Source organism: Patagioenas fasciata, chromosome 4, assembly GCF_037038585.1.
Source record: "Patagioenas fasciata isolate bPatFas1 chromosome 4, bPatFas1.hap1, whole genome shotgun sequence".
Taxonomy (NCBI): Eukaryota; Metazoa; Chordata; class Aves; order Columbiformes; family Columbidae; genus Patagioenas; species Patagioenas fasciata.
In genome coordinates this window covers 79,859,259-79,879,857 of record NC_092523.1, presented here as the reverse complement: position 1 = coordinate 79,879,857, position 20,599 = coordinate 79,859,259, and the positions used below count along the sequence as shown (strand labels likewise).

Sequence of the window (20,599 nt, the reverse complement as noted above, 5' to 3'; positions counted from 1 at the left end):
CATCAGTTTTACCTGCAAGCATCACAAACTCGACTTTAAGAAGGTGCGTCCAGATAGGAGTAAACTGTCCTCTTTATCCAGATCAATATATCAGTGCAGACTTGCAGCCCTTCTCCTGCCGAGTAAAGATACTGCACGGCTTACCCAGAGATAAACCACACCACTACCGTTAAGATTCGACCTGTAAAGGGTCAGCTAGATGCATATTAGCGATCTAAACAGCTGTTAACATTAAAGATTTTAGCAAGGAGCTTATCATTGCCTGGCCAAGTTGAAGGGCTGGCAGCTCTACTTTTTCCTGAATTTGGAAAAAGATACTGGTGTGTGTGAGGGGGATGAGGAAGCCTTGTGAGCAAGCAAATCTTCAGAACTGAACCCAAAAAAGGTGTTAGAGCCAGTAAACAGTTAAGCCACGTGGCCTGAGCTAGGAATAAAGAATCAAAAGCTGTGAAAACGGGTAGAAAAGGGGTAGTGGGAGAAGAGAGGGCTTTGCTAGCCGGAGTTACCTTGGATGTGTCGTTCATTCCTGCTGCAAGGTGGAGTGACGGCCCCTTTGCTTGTAAAACTGAAGGAGAGGCCCTTGCTCCGCTACTGCCCGGCTAAATATTTCATTTTAGGGGTGAAAATAAAATATAAATGCGGCTGCCAGCAGAGCGACCTGCTTACCTATACAGCCAGGGGTATTACTTGTTCTTGAGTTAAACACCTGCCAGCGGTTGCTTCTAAAACCCCTTATTTTCAAGAGCCCTTCTACGTTTAATTTGAAGCAAGATTGCTCCTCTTGAAGAAATGTAAAATGAGCGTGGTAGGCGTTTCTAATTTAAGAGGAGCACAAAGAAGATCAACAAACCCTCGCTTCCTCTGGGTTGTCACCATGCGTCACTTCCAATTGCCTTTCTCCTATGGATTTTGCAATTTTCTCCAGATTTATATAAAGCGGTGGAGGGAAGCAGAAGAATTTGATGCTGCGGGTGAAGCCCAACACCTTTGTGGAATCCCGGGTCACGGCACGAGTGTGACTGTCAGTGAGGACACGTTTCTGTAGCTTTGCACAGTACTGCACGGGCAGAAAAAGAAGTGAACATAAACGCCCTGTTTCATGGGGATGTTCATCTTGAGCCTTACATCTGAACTATGCCAAAGACATATTTATAGCATTAAATGCTCCTGTCAGCTAAACCGGTAGAAATCTGGCATAATTCCACGATCTGAAGATCCGTTGCTAATTAACTCGAGTTCTTTCTAACTCGAGGAAATTAATACAACCAAACAATATTAAAGATAAGAGTGTATGCTGCTCAACTACTCAAGGGCTCACTCTACAAATACCACAAACAGAGCCAAAAACCCTCTGTCCTGGGTCAGGAACTTCTAATCCCTGCTCTCAATGCTGCAAATCCGTGCTTGCTACTCTGCTCCTTTTCTCTCCAAATATTACTGCAATGGAGTTGTTTGTTGTATTTTTTTGTAATTAAAAGATTAGAATTTTTAATTAAAAAAACCCATAACCACAACAGCTTATCTATTTTCCAGGCTTTATGTAGGAATCTCACGTCTTTGGAGAGACCAATGATCCTTTTGGTGATGTTTATGCCTCCCATCTATGAGACTGCATCCAACAAACGTATTTTGCCCTTTCGTGCCTGTTAGTAGTTGAAACCTTTCTGCTTTGGTGGGTGCAAGCACGTAGTTACCTACAATTAATTAAGTGGCAGCTTTTCTTTACTGCTTTGGAAATTTGCCTATTCTTATACTATTTTTTTGAGCTGAAGACAACAGCAGCAAATACAAGGAAAGCTATTTTTTTAATTACAATGAGCATAAAAGGGTCATTACCTTTCCAAACAAGTGTGCTTCCCTCCGGGTTCAGCCCTAAACTGGAAGGGCTTTTAGAGTGAACCAGCCAAGCTATTAAACATATATGTGCTGGTTTGACATATGCATACGCGCTTAAACAAAGAGATTTATTTTTTCTGATTAATTTGGTTGTGTGGGATTACAAATCCTGCCTTGCCCTCCTCTCCTTTTTTTTTTGTTTTTTAAATTATTTTGGCTGTTCATTTAAAGCATCTATTTCCGTTCGTTCAGTCTAATTTTATTCCGGCTTATCTATTGTTTTATTGAGCAATTTCAATATTCTGCCTCTGCATATGACTTTTCCCTTAGTCAGGAACTGCAGTCTGTAATAGCGGCAATCAAGGCAGTTCATTCTGACAAATGTATGTCAGAAAAAGACTGCTGTGGCTTTAAAATATAGCCAGTGACTGATAACATAATGGGTGAAGCAGAATAAATGCATACAAATGGAAGTTTTAGCTGAGCAGTCAAAGTATGAACTAAATACGGTGTCAGAGCACTGCACTGAAAGCTCTGCGTGCAGGTGGTTACAATGGCAAATTACTAAATGCACTTTGCCAAAGTGTTTTATGAATAAAGTGGCAAGCACAGTTTTTCCTCGGCTGTATAATCCTTTCTTTCTGTTTGCACTTAAGTCATAAAGCAGAACGAAGCCGTGTTGAAGTACAAAACCACGGCCTGGAAAACCACTTGGTTTTTATAAAAGTTACCAGAGCTACGATGGCTGGGATGAAGGTCCCGCTTAATTTTGGGCTAACCAAACCGGACTGGCACTAAAGCAGCAACTTGCGATATCTCATCCCCAGAGCATTTTTTCCTGGAGGGTCCTGAGGTCCCATAATTTCAGAGAGAAAAGGCTTCCACACCCCATCTTCACCTTCCAGCTCGTCCAGTCCTCTCTGACGACCGCATTCCCTTAGATCACCGTCCCTGGAGGGGTTTAAAGGGCCTTTAGACGAGGTTCTTAGGGACGTGGTTTAGTGCTAGGGTTGGGCTAGGTTACGGTCGGACTCGGTGATCCCGAGGGTCTCTTCCAAATGAAATGGTTCTATGATTCTATGACTTTCCACACGCTCTTTTTCCCCTTTTCTACGTCCAAACTTCACAGAAGTCACCAAGCAAAGCTCGCACCTTCCCTCGCCTACTGATGACTCGGGGATGAGTGACAAAAGCAGCAAAGTGTTTTATGGCAGGGGGAAATCTCTGCAGGCTCAGGCAGCCCCTGATGCAGCAGTTCCATGCATGGAAGCAAAATGTTTAGCTCGGTTATGGATAAACCCCCTTAGCTGCCACACCATCGAGTTCCCTATTTACCAGAACATATTTCAGCTTTGAAAACAAGCTTTATTTCCAGGTAAAAGGTTTTCATTTTTATTTGGAAAACAGGATCAGCATTATGGCCAGCTAAAGGTTAATTACCTCTTGAGCCAACAAAATGGGTTAGGAAAGATGTATTATTCTCAATTGTTTTGCTACTCTTGCTCATTTTAACTGAAATAGGTTGACCAGTGTTTTGAGCAACTTAGGTCAAGAGGCAGGAGCTTTTGGCAGGTAGTGTTGGGATGGGATGGGCAAGCTGAACACTCACTTGTGGTTATATGGTTCTGTCAGCAAGACAGCTGCATGGCTGGATCCTTCCTATCCGCGGGAAAAGCTTTGCACTGGCTTTCCACCCCGTCGTAAAGCCAAGACTGCCGCCCTACTGAGCCAGACATAGGAGCTGAGACTGACTCACACAAATGTAAGAGGAGCAAGTCACAAAACACCAAAACGTACTGCAGGAAAGTGCGCGTTAACTGCCGACTTAACCTCTTCTTTAGGAACGCATAAAAAGGCAAGTTCTTGGAGGGAAGCCACTCACTGAGGCTTCTTTTAGCTTCACTATCATCAGATTTATAACCAAGCAGTTTCAAGTTCTGCAGCCGTGCACTTACTCTATAAAACTTTAAAGCGCATTAACAACTCGGCTTACAAGAAAGGTTCGTTCCATGGAGTTGGACGAGCAACACTCCTTCCACTGACTGTACTGCACACACATTGCTGAGTAATATCTGCTCATTTTACACGCCAAGTCTGTGGTGCCTAAGGCTACAGAAGTGGATAGAAAGTAGTAAGAAATAGCTTGTGAAGCGATATATACTGGCAACTTCGCCTTTTACAATTAGGCTGTTTTCTTCGGGGCGGTTCACGGGTAACGATGGGGAATCAGTAGGGATAAACAGCTTTCCTGGCTTGCCTTCTTGGAACTTTGATGCCCTTTCTGAAAATGAGCACTGATTAGGCAAAAGAGAAGGCCTGAAGCTCTCCTTCTCATGGTCCCTCTTTTCCAACGTGCCGCAACCCCTTCACCACCACATCCTTTGGATGCAGAGGTGCCTTCCCACGATGAAGCCTGATTCTCTGATCCTTCCAGATCTATGTTGTACGAAGGCAGAAGACCTAATGCCTTTCCCTTAAGGTTTTCTTTTCATGCTTCATCTTAATATTGCCACTTCAGGATCCTTTAACTTACCCCATCAATTCATATTACGGTATATTTTAAAAGCCCGCTAAACTGCTCGCCGCCTTTATACGTTTTCACTAATTAATTCTCCATTATGTGCCTATTACAAACTTCAGACCTGCTGCAGAATCTTTTAATCCACCTCATCAGTTAATATTACAGCACATTAAAAAAGTCACTGAAGACTGTGTTTCTGTAGGCGTCTCCATCTCTTTCAGCTTCTAATCAGAGACCTGCAAACACCAGATGCACACCACCAGGAATCAATAAACCCCTCTTTTCCTGCTCTCCACAAGGCGATGTGTGGGAGCCACAGCTTCTCCGCAGTCCTACAGGCAGCAAGCGACAGGCGAATGGGTAACAAAGCCAGGAAAACACTTGCGATGACGGTGCAGGAATCTTCAGAACCTGCAGTTAGTGGAGCAGGATGCAAAGGGACAACGTCAGACGGTCTGGTCCTCGGGGAACGCTATCAGCAACGTGCAGAAGGCTGGAAGCTTGGATCAGATGGTCGTGGGCTTGGTGGAAACAAGAAGAGAGAATAGCAGGGGGATGAAAGCTGCTAGAGATTTATAAGAAGCAGTGGATGCCTTTCTAAAAAATCAGAATGAAGCTACATGTTTTCTTGCAACCTATTTGAGGTTAGAGATCTTCAAGGCTGGATTGGGAGCGGGCTGTGCAGAATGAGACGCCCTGTGTGTCCAAGCAGCACATCCACAAGGTGAGTTACCCGGCACCGAGGCCAATTGTGGTTTATGTCGGAGGATTTGGGCCAGGAAAAAGGAAGGAGGGTGTGTTTTGAGGTCTAGGGCCTGATGCCATTCTGAGTTTCACTCCTAGGAGTCAAGCTGTCTACACTTGACTTGCAAGAAGTAAGGATAGACTGTATAATTTTGGACAGTCAAGAAATACTACATTGCTCTGCTACTGCAGGCTTTTTATTTACTATCCTTGCTACCTGACAAACCATCTTGTTCCTATGAGCTGCTCCGAAGTTAAGGCTTTGCTTAACAGTGACTGTGTCTGGATCAATTAAGACCGGACTCTCGTTTCAGTTCTATGAACTCGTGACGTAATCTGAGGGCAGGCTCTAAGAATAGAAGTTTTCTATTTAAATTCAGGAGTTCGCTTCAAGTCCAATTTGCAAAGTTCCCTGATCTTCTGGAATAATAAGAGAAAAGATCTTTGGAGGGGGATTTTTCTATTTTCCATGCTGTATTATTCAGAATGTTAGAGATACAGCTCAGAACAGCACTGCAGTCCTAAGTAAATAACAGAAGCAAAGGAAAACTGAGCTCTTACTAAAGAATCCACTGCTCTTTAGATGATGGCTGTATTTAACAACGAAAAATCCAATTAGACCATCATAGTCAGTCCTCTGCAGGGTTGGGACGTAATAAAAAACTCTAACCCATAGTTAGGAAAAGATAAATCAGATGGTATTGGCTACTGTCTTGCGTTTTTACTTAAAATAAGAAAAAGGGGGGGGGGTGTTGGAATCTCCTCAAAGCAAGGGGTACACAGTCCCAAGGACTCAGCAAAAGAAATCAAGGTAGTTAAGGAGAGGTAACTTTCCTTGCACTGGAGTCTTTGGACATCAGTGACCTCCGAGACACAGAACGAGAATCTAAGGAGAGAGAATTAATACCGAGGAGACAGGGAGAACACAGATTTATGACTCAGGGCAGGAACTTTCTAGAACTCAGGGTTTTGCTGATGAGATAGAAAGAGAAGATCTGTACTATTTATTTAAAGCGTAACTCTAATAATTTGCTAAGGGAGAGTCTGAAATGCTACACGATGGCTCTCTCCTCCTCGCCTCCAAAGTTTTGAACATCTGAAAGCGCAATGCTTGCTGCTAATGAGGTGTCTTTAGGCTTTCCACAGGGAAATCATTATAAGTCTCCATTTCTTCTTTTCCCCCCCAGGACAGAAAGAAGGGACTGGCTTTTCTAGCTGCAGCACGGGTTCTTTGCCACCTCACACGATTTACGCCAAACTCCATCTGAGGTTCCTGCAGACGCTCTATGGCGGTTGCACCCTCCATATAATACACCATCGCATCTCACAGGTGCCCACCCGCAGGTATGTGATGGCTGTTGTGTCTTTTGGCACACAGACAATATTAAGTGTCCATAAGCCTGTGCTCGGCCAGGGCGAGTGCTATTTGGGCTGCCACCGTTTCCTTTGATTTAAAAGTTAAGTCACTGGGGCAGAACGCACGTGGATGCTCTAGGGATATAAGGGACACAAACCAACTATGGGTTGATTTTTCAGCAGCGCTGGGTGTTGACAGCTGTTACCTAAGCGAAAAGCTGGCTGCTGGCCTCTGATGGGCGTGAAATCAGTGCTTCCTCTGCCTCTAATGTTGTGTGGCCAAGACTGTGATGCAGCAGAAGAGAAAGCCGGGGTATGAACGATCCAAGCACTTTGCTGCCGCCCCTTCCTTGTCCCCCACCAGAAACCAGCACCATTGCTACCACGTCGTAGGGAACTATGAAGTACTCTGGAAAGAGTTTGCAATTAGATCTATTCCTTGCAGGGGTGCAATGGAAGTTTTAAAGTGTAGAGCTGAAAAGACTTCTTAATGGGTGCCAAATTTAGTGTCAGCACCACAGTTCTTTACGAACCAAATGACACCTCCTCCTCAAGCTCTCCCAGGAAATTTGGCAGCTCCTATTATTACAGCCCCCGTCATTATCTTGAAAGGAAAATGGAGAGAAAACTGACACGCTTGCCTGGAGGCTGCCGGTGCTCAGAAGGTTAAATCTCAGTCTTGGCAAAGAAAAGGGGACAGAAATCCAGCCGAGCGCATCAACCGTCAGACGTGTTTGCTAAGGTCTGCAACACACAAATAAAGTCACCAGGACGCTACGACAGGTCCGTCACTCAAACGTCTCCCAGAGCATTTTCTGCATTATTTGTGCTGCAGCCACACATCCGTTTCCAGGATGGACTCGAAGGAGCTGTTTCCAGAGAGCATTAGGCACGGGACGCTCACGGGCACCACGTGGGACCCCAGTTGCCCACTTTGCCATCCCCACACGGCAAAAAGCCAATTCCGTTTTGCAGCCAGAGCACTCAGTGCTGCTCATGGCTTTGTTTTGGCCCAGAAGAGATCTTCTGCATGCGAAAACAAAGGTCTCAAAAGCCTTTACAGTTTCTTTACAGTGCTTTCAGATGCTTATCCTTCCCCTTCACTGAACCGTATCTGCACAATATTTCAAAGCATATTGATACTGCACTTCGAATGGTCTAACTTCTCTCATTAAAAACATTTTGTTCCTCCCCAAAATGCTGGATTTCCTTGAGTCTGGAAAGAATAAGCCTGAAGAGGGTTCCACCTTCTGTGTTGTGGCTGGAATTAATCTCCTAAAAGCCCAGCAAATGTGCACGGAGTTTCTAAGCGATGTGCATTTTGCCAGATTCTCCGCTAATGTTTCGCTACAGCCAAACTTGCATTTGTAAGAATAACTCTGATTTTAAGCTGCACTAGGCAAAACATGTGGGAGCACTCACCCTTCCCTCCAAAGGCATCACCTTGTATTTGTAAAATAAACACAAAAAGCAAGTGTACCTCAATGGCAGCACATTCCCATACGATACTTCAGCCTTAAACTTGTGCCCATGTTTCCTGCACTGAGACCAAAATCTCCTGTAAGCTCGTCAGCCCTTTCACAGCTCCACCCCAGGGATTTCACACTCTGCAGCTTATGGGTTTACATGAAATTTCATAAAAGAGAAGCCCTGTATTTTGACATAAATATATTTATTTGGGGAAAGATCAAGAAATGACAGTATATTTCCAGCAAGTCCCCTACTGCATTAAAGAATGTGAAATATTCATGTGAACGTTTGCTAATCCTATACAGCGAAATCTATTTCCCTCTCTATTTAGCATGCAGGCTGCAGCAGCTGCAGGTTGTCCAGCCTTTTCATTAGGAAGAAAAGGAAGGATGATTTGTGAAAACTGCATGGAAGTAATCATAGGGAACGCTACTAAAGGCTTGTTAGAACAAAACCTTGTCAGGTACCTTGTAAGCATGCTTTCTCTTTCATGTGTTTGTTTCTCATACGGTGTTTCACAGCTTCAAACTGCAAATTTATGTCTATGGACATAATTAGAGGTGCAATATAATATGCTTTCATAATATAGAAATAGAAATGTATAGGGCAGCACACATATTTTTAGAATATATATCTCAAGCTCTCTAAATTCTCCAGTAGGTAGCATCCTAGCAAATTATAATATTCCTGTTCAACCATTACTCTTGGTAATGTAACGAGTCATGTTCTCATCAGTGCTAAGTTCTGTGTATCCCCTCAGACCCCCCTGTGTCTCACAAATAATCCCTTTCTTCATCCACCTGAACTCTGATAACTACAGCAGGAGATGGAAAATGAGGAAATCTGAGCTCCTATGATCCCTGATGCCGCCAGGGAAAAACATCTGACCTTGGGAATTCATTTAAGTCTCTTTATGCTATGATTCCCTAAGCGCTAAACGGAAGTGGCATTTACTTTCCACTGAGAGATGCTAATATTTGAATATTGCTTCCAAGATCTTCAGATAAAAAGAGCTATATACGTGCAAATTTTTATGCCTCTTTCCGCTTTCCTACACCTTGAAGATATAATAATACATCGAAACGCTGAAATTTCGTTATGAAATAAAATTGTGCTTGGAAATGTCAGACTTGCACAGACCAGTGATCCAGAAGCTGCTAAAGGCAGCGTATCAGGAGCTGTAATTTCGCCTCTCCAGGTACTGAATACGGCAACAAAGACGACGATCGCTCACCAGAGCCAGCCGCGACCATTGCCCCCATGAACTGAGAACTATAACCAGCACAGAAATGATGCCAGAACCAGCCCCTGAGGGGCAGTTTGGTGAAGGCTGGAATATTAAAGTATTCAGCAAACGATTGCCTATAATGTTGATTGTAACATAAAAAAGGAAATATATATTTCATTGAAATTAAATATTTTGTTGACCCTGTGAACTTTTGCACCACGTTACTGCTCCGTCAGCAGAAAACTCAGCCGAATCCCTCCCGATATAGAACAGATTCAAAGATTTCAAACCGTCTCTGTTCATACAATGTGTGTGAATAGAGCGATTCCCCTGAATGTGCATATTACTTATCGACTACGTTTTCCCCCTATGTCATTCTATGGACTGAACACAAAGGCAATAGCATGAACGAAGCATATTCATATGACATAAAGGTTCCTGTTCATTATGGCAACCAGACAAAAGAAATTCCATCACAGCAACTGGAACATTTTGTTACGTGCATCTAACACAAAACACTAGAAACCAGGTTGAGAATAGGTTCAGAATGAGAGAGGATCATGAGATAAGCCCACATGTTCCCCTAAAAACCAGACTGCAAATATTGCACTTTTAAAATATTTGGTCATTTTTACACTTCGCACACACCTTGATTCAGGAATCAATACTAGACGGAAGCGTAAATACTGCAAAGGCATAATACGTACATTTAATACAGGATTTCTCATCCTAGCAGAAACACAGTGCCAGAAGCATCTCTAGAGATCTCACGTTCGCAGCCCAAGAAATCAATTAGTACTGGGATAAGCAACTAAGCTTTTGGGTGTTAACAGGAGTCTATTCTCCGAAACGTCAAAAGTTGTCCTTCATTCCCTTCAGTTTCTCCATCAGTGTCCAAGTTTACTCTTCTCTCTTTAATAAAGGCTTCTGTAACAGCAGGGGTTGACTTACGGTGTCCCACTATAACAAATGAATGAACTCCTTCCTCATTTTCCTCCTAATGAGGTTCAGCTTCTCTCTTTTGTTTTCCAAAAGAAACAAGGACACTTCAACATAAAGCAACGCGAAGTATTTTCAATGCAGTTTCTAGAAAAGTGAATAATCCCGTGTCTCCAAGGAAATGAACGCCTGTGTAGGAGAAGGACTGCAAGAACAAGATGTTTGTCCTTCACAGAAAATCAAAAGGAGGTTTCATAGCTGAGAAACAGACCCGTTCCTCCTCCTGCGAGCCCTTACCTTTGTGAGAAGACGTCCCGGTAGGGGCTGCCGTGCTGCAGCGCGATCCCGTATCCTCTGTCCGCCACCGTGTTCCCAACCGTGTAGAAAGAGCAGTCGGCGTCGTTGATGGCCACGTACTCCAGCACCGCCGCGTCCCACACAAAGGCGTAGTTCCCATGTTTCACCTGCGGTAAACAGACAAAGAGCTCAGACTATGGGCTGTCGAGTCCAAAAAGGAGGTGAGGGCACCTAAAAACACGACAGTTTTGACATAATCTGCTCTTTAAAGACAGTGAAGTTGGGCGCCCAACAGTTACCAGCACAGAAAATGCCCTGTGACTGGTGCAACACGGGACTCGGGCTGATTTTTCTAAGCTTTTCCTTTGAGACATAAAAGCCACGATGTAGAGAAAAGGTAGGTGTTCACATTGGGAGAAGGAGGGCATGGCCACCCAGATGGAAGACCACCCTTCCACACGGTCCACATTTCAGTCGTGCTTCAGGTCGCCATAGACGACATGAACACCCATTTGTCTTTCGGGCTCTGTGCACGACTGTGAGCACGATCATGCCAATTAGGTTTTTTGGGATTATTTTTCTCAGCATGATGGGTTTTCGTATATCCTCACTGACTTTTGTATAGCAAGATCAGGTAAGACATTGTAACTGTTTGACTAAGACAAATAAAAACGCCTCATTATCTTGAAAAGCTTTTAAAATAACATTTTACTATCCATTCACATTTGAAACAAATCCAGATTTGTCTTTTCATTTCAATATGAGATGCATACAGAATTTCAGCATTTGTCCAGAAGCAAGGTTTTAAAAACACAACTTCAGTCTAAACTGATCCTTCCCTATTTGAGTGAATTTCTGCTTTTCAAGTTGTTCTGAAAAAACCCAAAAATCTCTAGCTGCTCTAGCAGATCTTGTACCTGTTTTCCATTCCATTGATCTCTATGTCAAACCTAAAGAATCATCGTGCTTGTTTTCTGACCCTTTGCTTGGCTCATTCTCCATGCCGTATTAGCCAACTAAGCCGAACCCACTGACTGTGCATCTAATGGGAATAAATATGTGACAGCTCAGCGAAAAGCCAACCAAACACAGAAAGGCCGTCTGAGGCCAGGCAATCCGGGGAGAATTCAAAACCAAGTCAGCATATCGAAATAAACCATGTCAGTACATCATTTAGATTAGGCTTTGACAATGTGGATTATGTTTTTAAAGACTGTTTACATATAAAGACTAGCGAAGCAAGGCACGGCGGCTGCTTGCTCACAAGATGTAGCGCCCAAGGAGCGATTGCATTTGGGACACGTTCCTTTTCATGCAGAATCAATCTGAATTAGGCACCGCAGGCCTGGAAAGGGAATTCTTCCTATTGCCATTCGCAGATATGGCACAGGGAAGATTTGCGCAGATTGTGGAGCAGAAATGCAGCCATATCATCCGCGGAATCCGAATAATTGGCAGGATAAAAAAAGTTATTTTCGAAATACACACAGCTACAAATGCGGGACTGGGTCGGTTTTAATCTTCAGGCTCTGAAAATGAAGAGAAGCTGCCAAATTAATGTACACTGTGAGCAGCATTAACCAATTGGCAGGAAACAGATGTTTTCTGACCACCTGCAAAACGAGGAGATGCTTTCAGGTTTTGGATCCTTGTGCATGACAAGAGGGAGATGGAAGATTAAGTGATACACTGTTCAGAAGCAGCGTGCTTCGTTTATATTTAACTAATAATTAACGTATTGTAAGTAAGGAACTAAACAATTGTAACTAGCATCATTTATTTCTTAGTATAGATGTACTATATGTCAAAATTTGCAAAAATTGTAATGCATATGTAATAATTATGTGAATATAAGGAACACAAGAGCACCCAGTCTTTGGAGCGCTTATGGAGGATGATCCCCAGTGTTCCCATGGCTGATTAAGTTAAAAAAAAGACACTTAACAGTATAATTTACACTGCTGTTAAGTTCATGCCTTTGCTTCGAAAACAGTCAAGAAAGTTGTTTTCTGTGTTGTTTATTTTATTCAGCCTCCCAGGGGAGTTGTAGCTCTACCTAAATGGCCAGGGAACGAGGGACAGAAGTGAGCTCACTGTGAACGATCACTACAACTCGTACGCTTGTCGTACAGGCACTGCAGTTCACAGAGCTCTTCCTAGCTTGGGTTTGCACTTGCTCTGATGTTCCTACAGACACCGCTTGGCTGAGAAATAGACAGCGTGACTGAGAAAAAAGCCCGTCCTAGGAGTATCTGAAAGGATAATGACTCAGCCTGGAAGAGTCAGGATGTGCAGGCAGCAAGGGAGGGAAATGGGAGACAAAAGCGGAAGATCAGAAGGGGGGAAATGAATCCTAAAAAGGCTCAAATGGACTTTTCCAAACAAAGGAATTAAGGAAAGGTGGGGTTCAAAAAGATGAGCAATTTCACATGCAGGGAGATAACCTTTGAGGCGATGGGGAGAGCGGAGGGTTACGTTTTGACACCTGCCTTTGTCCTAACCCCCCCTTTTAACATCCCAGCGCATTGTATTCACCTTAGCGATTGTAAAGAGACTTCTCAGCTGGCCAGGAAAAACCCTCTTGATTTGGCTGCCTTGCTGTGAAACGACTCGCAGCGAGAATATTTAAAAGCGGTAAAAGCACTTAGCGTCAATAATACCTATGACGAAGGGGTGTATGTAAGATCCTTAGAGCAGACCTGATAATATCCCAGTTGAGGTTCCCACAAAGATTACTTTTCGTAGATAAGATCACAGCGAGCTTCAGTCAAAGTGCACCGGGCAGCCAAGAGATTGAAGAACCAGGAGGGATCATCCCAGCAATCAATGCAATCAAATACATCCTTTTTAGCATTTTTGCCCTATCCTTTTACAAATCGAGGCAATTCGAATCCATGAAGCAAACCTAAGTTGCAACCGTCGGGCTTGCAGCCGCTCTCTTTACTGAATTACTCCTCAGTCTAACAGTTTTGATTGCTATTCAATATATTTATATATTATTTAAAATAACTTTCTTAAGTCATTCTTAGTTATTCTTCCTTTTGCAGTTCTAAATCCTCGCACTTTGGGGCTAACGCCCTTCAATTATTGATGAACCTTTCTGTTACTTAACTGGGCTGGATATAACTTTCTTTAATCTTTCCTCGCAAATCTTATAAGTGAGAAAAACCCCTGTGTCGCTAAGAGAGATTCAGTTACCTGGCAGCTCAGGAGGCACACGATTCCCATTCTGAGATTCACCGATTCTACCGGGTCGCTAGACTATTAAAAGGGGAGATGATGCTCTGTGTGAAAGGAGAAGGGAATTTCAGGACAAAACGTCAACCAAAACCCTATGCCCTTCTCTCCCTCTTACTATGAGAAGCACATGTTTTGTAGCTTTCCATTCTTGTAGACTTCCACTTTGGGCCTCAAAATGAACAGCAAAAATTCCAGCTCTGCATTAGGAAAAATAGTTAAGGAGCTTACGGTCCATCAATTATGGGGGCTGAATGAAGGCAAAACCTCATTGGAAAAAGAAACAGCTCTTTGTAATGTATATAACTTGCTATTCATAGAAGATCTACATCCCTGATGCTCCATTTGCATATCCTTATATCGCTGTTTTTCCCCCATCCACCAGTACTGTCACCATGGCAGAGGTGAACAAGATCTTTGGGGTATCTGATGACTATTGCCACAGCAAAAGAAAAATTACAGGCAAAAGGGAAGCTGTTAGTGGCTCATCAGGGTATTTTGAACTCATGCCCTGCGCTGGCTCAGTGAAACTGGGAGGTTTTGTGAGCAATTCCAATGGAGTCACTGTAAAGAGTTGTTACACAGAACAGGGGCCATCAGCACATAGAAGGTAAGATATTGCTATAAGGCTGCTGATATTTCTATTTTCCATCACTGCACATTCACGAGATTTTTATTTGCCTGTAGATATCAGTTAAAATTTATCTTTGATGACTCCACCAAAACCCGGTTGAGTTATATGAGGAAAGCACTTAGAGCCAGTACGCTGTTGCATATGCACATATTTTACATCCAAAACAGATGTGGAGAGTATTTCTTCTTATAGCCAACCCGTTCATGCAGGGTAAGCTGAATAATTTATCTGTGTACCACTCCAGCATCCTAAACCCATATTTCTAGGTCTAGAAAATTATACATTTCAGAAAAAAATACTGGTAAATAAGAACCAACCAACTACTGCAATTTTTCATGCTTGAATTCTTGGACATGATCTTTTCTCTATCTTACAATTCTTTTAAAAAGCAATACAAAGAATCCTCATGAAAGAAAAAGAACTATACATGAGAGTCTGCAGGTTAAACAGAAGAGGTGGTAATTTTTCCCACAGACATCTTAAAAATATTTTATTCTGCATAAAATATGTTACAATAGTTTTAAGGCCAGGGAAATCTTGTTTTAACTGATTAAAAAGATATTAATTTCCTGTACTCCGTGGTAAAACAGCCTTGCCAAGGCTGCTGTTACACGAGGGATGAAGAAGAGGGAGCAAAATGGAACAAACGCTTGCAAATATAAAAGCGAGAGCTCATACACATAATGCGGATATCGCACTCCAAAATGGGAAAAGGCAGAGACAAAATCTGTGGTGGAAGCTTAAATCTAGATGTTTATGTTTTCAGATGTCGCCAAACGTTCACAGCAGCGGCTGTTTCCAGCAGAAGGGAATGGGAACACATTGATCTCCATAATCCTCTTCCAAGAGGCCAATAAAGTTGCTGTTTATCGGACTGAAGCAGAAGTCGGTTCTTCTGCCTTCAGGGCAATTCTCCTTTGCTAATCTGTTTTTCTCCAGGGGCAAACGTTTCGCATTTTGGGGACCTGCAGAATTTGGAGTGAAATGCAACCCTACAATCCAGGAGGCGGAATACGAATGCGTCTGACAGCCCTCTGCAGTATCTGATGGGAGCCAGATCCCCATGGTGCTATTAGAGCACAGAATAAACATTCTTTCATACATAAAACTCTACCCAGTCACCAAGGCAAGCAGCTAATTAAATAATAATAATAACAACAACCCTTCAGGATGTCATTTTGAAGCATCTCTAGCAAGATATTTAAATTCAAGGGGCACTATTAGACAAACATTGAAACTTATTCTCTGTACTTATTCAAACAGAAAAGTGCAGAATCATTTCTAAGAGCGTTATTGAGATCGTGCCCAGGAGTGAAGAGCAGCAGGAAATGAAACACCGGGGAGCTCAGGGGAACAAAGAAGAGGTTAGAAAAATCCCAGCCTCATCTCCTCTTCAGAATGAAGTTTATCTTTCATTACATTGTCATATCAGCTTCAGTGGCGCGTCTATTTGCTCCAGATAAAACTTCATCAGGAAAAGCATTAATTCCCCATAAGCAATCTGCCAAAAAAAGCTTCATGATCACACATTCGCTTGTTACACTGGGCAGACCTTGAATAATTCATCCAGAATTAGAAGAATTACTCAGGTAAGAGAGCTCTGTAATGAGAGGGCGCCTTGGTGTTAGAATTGCTCCGTTGCTTGGTGCGTTCACATTTTGCCACTGTAATTAAACGCATCTTATAAGGTACAAGAAAGCGAATAACAAGCAGAGCGGAGGCCAATCAAAGGTACAATTTCGGAGGGCAGGGAACGGAGCCGGCAGCTCCTGCAGGCAATCACAGCAAAGCACTCAGCAGGCAGCAGGTCGTGCTCATCGCCTACACGCAGCTCAACCACAGCTTCTTTACGGCCAAAGTTAATTTCAGATGGATGAGAAACAGGAGAAAAAAAAACAATAGGAAAAACAAAATGGCAGCAAAGCAGAGCTTGGAAAGGTAAGGAACAGCTTTTCTTTTTTTTAATATGCCAGCGTGTAATTTATTTTATGACAACTTACTGCTTGTAGATACTGGCAGAGAGTATTGTAAGGGTATCACCAGTGCAGGTCATACACACTAATTATATGAAAGCACTTCAGGTTCCTCAAAACTCCAGATCTGCAGTAGCCAAGTGGCAGCCTCAATAACGAGGCCAATTTCAACCTGAAGTCCAAGTGACTCCTCCCTTCTGATTTATCTATAGTTTTGTGGCAGTGAATTCCCAATAAAGGAACATTTAAATGAGGGAACGCACGCAGATCAATCCTCTGAATTTGGGTGAAAAAGTAAAATTCTGTGGATTAAAGTATCAGGGAGAAGATAAATGCAGGTGAATTTAGGGAACCAGCATCCCTCTTTAAATGAAATCAATCCAGCGTGACACTACCTGAAGGGTTCTTGTCCTCATGCTTTACGGTAGAAGCAAGGTCAATCTTAGTGCAATTCTTGGGCAGCGTTCCTTATTCAATTAAACAGTGAATAGCAACTGCAAGGATAGGAAAACCATCAACATTCCAAAAACTACTCATCAAAACCGTTCATCATCTGTAAGAGAACTTCCACTACAAGAACATTCTTTGCAAAGCTGCCGGCATTACTGAAATATCCTCTAGAAAAAGCTTAGCTGAAACATACGGTTTCATTTCAGAAGCTTATATTAAAGAAACTGACTTAACTTTCAGTTTTTTATATTCCTTATACAAGAGCTCTGATGGGACTCAGAATGTCCCTCTACCCACCCAAAATAATTCAACTGTCCTGTTTTGAACCACTTGATCCTTCTGTCTTCAACAAGCATCTCCTGCCCAGGTGTTTTAAGAGCCATTATTGTTCTAACATCTGGGTTCCTAATGCCACCACACTGCCCATTGTCACTGGCTTGTCAGGTCTTTGGAGACCCTGCTCTTGAACACGTTTTAATCCCTGGCTACAACCTGCGCAGGCATTTGCACTCACCTAAGGCTAAAACATTCATTTCACACCCCTCTGTAAATAACAAACCAAGTGCAAGTCACAAGCTCCTATTACATTTGTTTCTAATTCATCCTGACCTGGCCACACGATAGCTCAGATGTCAGAAATGAGTTTATCGTTGACAGAACTAAGAAAGAGCAGCCAAGTATCAACTAAAAACCAAACAGATTGTTGTAAACCAATCACTCAATTCCTTATCGTGATGGAGGATTTGTCCAGGACTGATATTTTTCAGGAAAGATTTCTAAACCCTTCTTTCTCCTGCAACAGAAATCAATAGAAATTCCTGGGCAGTACACTTGACACAAACTCAGAGAGGTAATGTTAAACACAGAGCTTTTGCTTGAACAAAGTGATAAATGGAGCTGGGCAGAAATCAGTTATCTGTCTGCACAAGGACTTTCAAGAGTTTGAATTAAGGAAAAGCGTCACAAGTTTGGGGACCAAAACCAGTTAAGAAATCCAAACTGGACAACATTCTATTCCAAAAAGTTGACTTCTACCTGAATTATTTTCCTCGCAATGGATTAACATTTCAAAATGAAAAAAAAACCAAAACATTTTGATCAATAGTTAATAGTTCAATATGGAAATATCCTATGATATATTGGCAATTGTAAACTAAAGCAATTTTTAATAAAAATATCTCTTTCCTTACAGAGTTTCAACTACTGTAACAATCCAATGGATAAATCCCTTATGACAACTAAGTCTGGTTTCCTAGCTATATATTTGTGGGCATCTTAGCAATCTAAACTTATATATATAGAATCATTAATACAATAAGCAATCTTATTTCCTGCTTCACTCTAGATTTCCCCTAAGTTTGGAAAATGGTGGAAATTACGTCTCCTCACGTTTTGCCCAAGTCTCTCAGATCCAAACTCGGACAAAACGCGCCATGAAAACTCATCGTATCATAAACAAGAAGAATAGTTCTTTGGTGAATATAATGCAATTAGTCAGCCAGTCTTATTTATTTACTTCATTTGAATGTGATGTGTATACTCTGTGTCAGTGGCATTCTTTGGAAAAGTATGATCCAACTGGGTCAAAGTCAAATACTTCTCCTAGTCTCACCGTATTCAGAAAAAACACCAAAGTGTCTGAGAAGATTAAGGAGAAAAGTGGAGCTAAAATATTTATGGCATGGAAAAAATGCTGGTACAGGGATTTTTCAGTTTTAATTGCGATGATACAACGCAATCAGCTGGTTTACCTTCTTAAAATGCAGTAGCATCTCCCCTAGAACTGGGAGAGCGAGTTGAGATATTCTCAGTTACGCGACGCCCTTGCAAATCAGGTATTTGTACACGCGGCATTGAAAGCTGAGTGCCCAGCTAATCATGTACACCGTGAGTATCTTACTCAAATAATTTCATTAGTTAGCAGCAAACAATGGGAAAGCAACATGACAAACACGAGCAACAGCATCATAAAATCATCACCTTGATGTTTTAGCGCTTCTTCCAATGTACAGCAGGCACCACCCAGCACCTGTGTGGGGATGGCTTGGAAAACTCCACTACGCTCGTTAGGAAATGTAATCTCATTTAGTGCCTTTTATTTATTTTGCTGAAAACCAAATCAGACTTTGAGCATAAGAAGAATTAATATCTAAACTGATGGGTAATTGTTAGTTACGTTTACACCATAACCTAACTTGTTCTCTTTTACAGAACGATGCCACGAGAGGGAGCCTACATTGGACAAATATATACTAAATGCGGTGAAGAGCTGCAGTTTCTCTCTGGCATTTGAACGCACACGACCAGCTGGAGATACATCTCCTTCCTCTGCTCGGTTATATTGAAACATCATACGCAAACACAACTTCACACACGTGGGTTCTTCTGCTGAAAACGTGATCCCTTCAGACCCAAATGGAAGGTGTAATTCCTACCGATGGACACCTACGCCATCTCCGATGTAATAATACCTTTGCGGCTGTATCTTTTCACTTTACATTTTAGAAGAAAGTTTAATTCACAAGATGCAACGAGAAAGCAGAGGAAATACAATGCCAGGAAAATATATCCTCCTTTTTCTTATGTATGACATATCTATGAAGGGTGTGTTTTACTGTAGCTGAAGGAGATAAAACCACAACAATATTTTATCTTGTCTCCTTTGACTTCTTTTTAGCTGTGTTTATGCTTTTTGTCATATTTCAAATTATTTAGAGCCCAATAATACAAGTTCAATGGGAATCTAAGGCCCAGTGCAGTCATCTACATTTGGCAGCTACTGAATAAGTAATAATTCAATGGACTTACTCTATACCTACACGGGCCACATACTCAGAGCAGAGCTTAGGATGAACCAAGAGACAAACCAGAGACCTGCAAGGGCATAAAATACAGCAAGTGCATTATAAAAAGAAAGAAAAATCTATGGATTGAGTCTAATATGATGATTAAATCAAAGCTGCAGTCACATAAAACTTGTCATGGGGCGTTAGGAACACCTCATAGCTTACAAACCGTGTCAAGTTGTAATAACTAAAACATACTGAAAGCTGTATAGAATGCGTCCGACACCAATCACGAAGGGACGCAATAAAATTTGACACAGTATCTGTCAAAAGTGCACCATGTAAGACTCTATGGGGACTGAAGAAGCTCCACCAGGCCTAGGATGACTATTGGAAAGAAATTCAAACCAAACCTTCTGCAAGTTTCTCTGTTATTGGGATGTGACTTGTCTTCCTTCAGCCAGGAATGCATCTGGATGACACATAACGATACATATAAAATAGCAAGATTTTGAAAAGCGGGACATAAGTTTGGGAGCGGAGGGGCAGAGCAAGAAGGGGTAGTAAAATCCACCAGATGCAAAGGATTGATGCGATGTTGAGTTACAGGCTTGGCGGATGTTTCCACTTCTATTCGCTACACTTCATTTTAATTTTGTGGAACCGCTATCACGTTTGCTAATGTGAGGAGACTCTCAGCACCACAGCATGAGATCATTATTGGCATCTACGGAAAGACAAAATAACACCCTGAGGATTCTCCACAACTGTTGTTATTCCCAAACGTACCTTATATGTCATTATCTTACCCGGAATTTTGGTATGAGCTCTTTAGATTTACTTTCTGGTTTGTCTACTTTGATTCCCTTCTGTGATCTCATGTCATGTTGCATTTGCTGTTGTTCTGCTCTCTTTGTTGTGTTCCATCTGCCGCTTACTTTGTTAAATCCAAAATGATTTAATGATCAAGCTAATCAAGAATAAGATACTGTTTTAAAGAAAACCATCTCCCTCATTTAACTTTCAGCACAACTAGAGGATAAGCAAAAACGTTCAGTTTAATAATAGCCTCATCTGAAGGACCGAAAGCATTTTGCAAACTTTCATTAGCTGATGTTCACATTTTCC

General features: G+C 42.1%; 1 protein-coding gene across 9 annotated transcripts in view; it reads right to left on the bottom strand.

The window, feature by feature from the left end:
• The window catches only part of GRID2 (glutamate ionotropic receptor delta type subunit 2), a 554,341-nt gene that overhangs the window by 41,768 nt on the left and 491,974 nt on the right, over nucleotides 1-20,599 (bottom strand). For all 9 annotated transcript variants that reach the window (XR_011738959.1, XR_011738960.1, XR_011738961.1 and 6 more), the window contains one exon: nucleotides 10,392-10,558. Coding sequence is in view for 4 of the 9 variants with exons in the window: in XM_065837720.2 (XP_065693792.1) it covers nucleotides 10,392-10,558 (167 nt within the window). In the remaining 5 variants the exon portion in view is untranslated. The remainder of the gene's footprint in view (nucleotides 1-10,391; nucleotides 10,559-20,599) is intronic.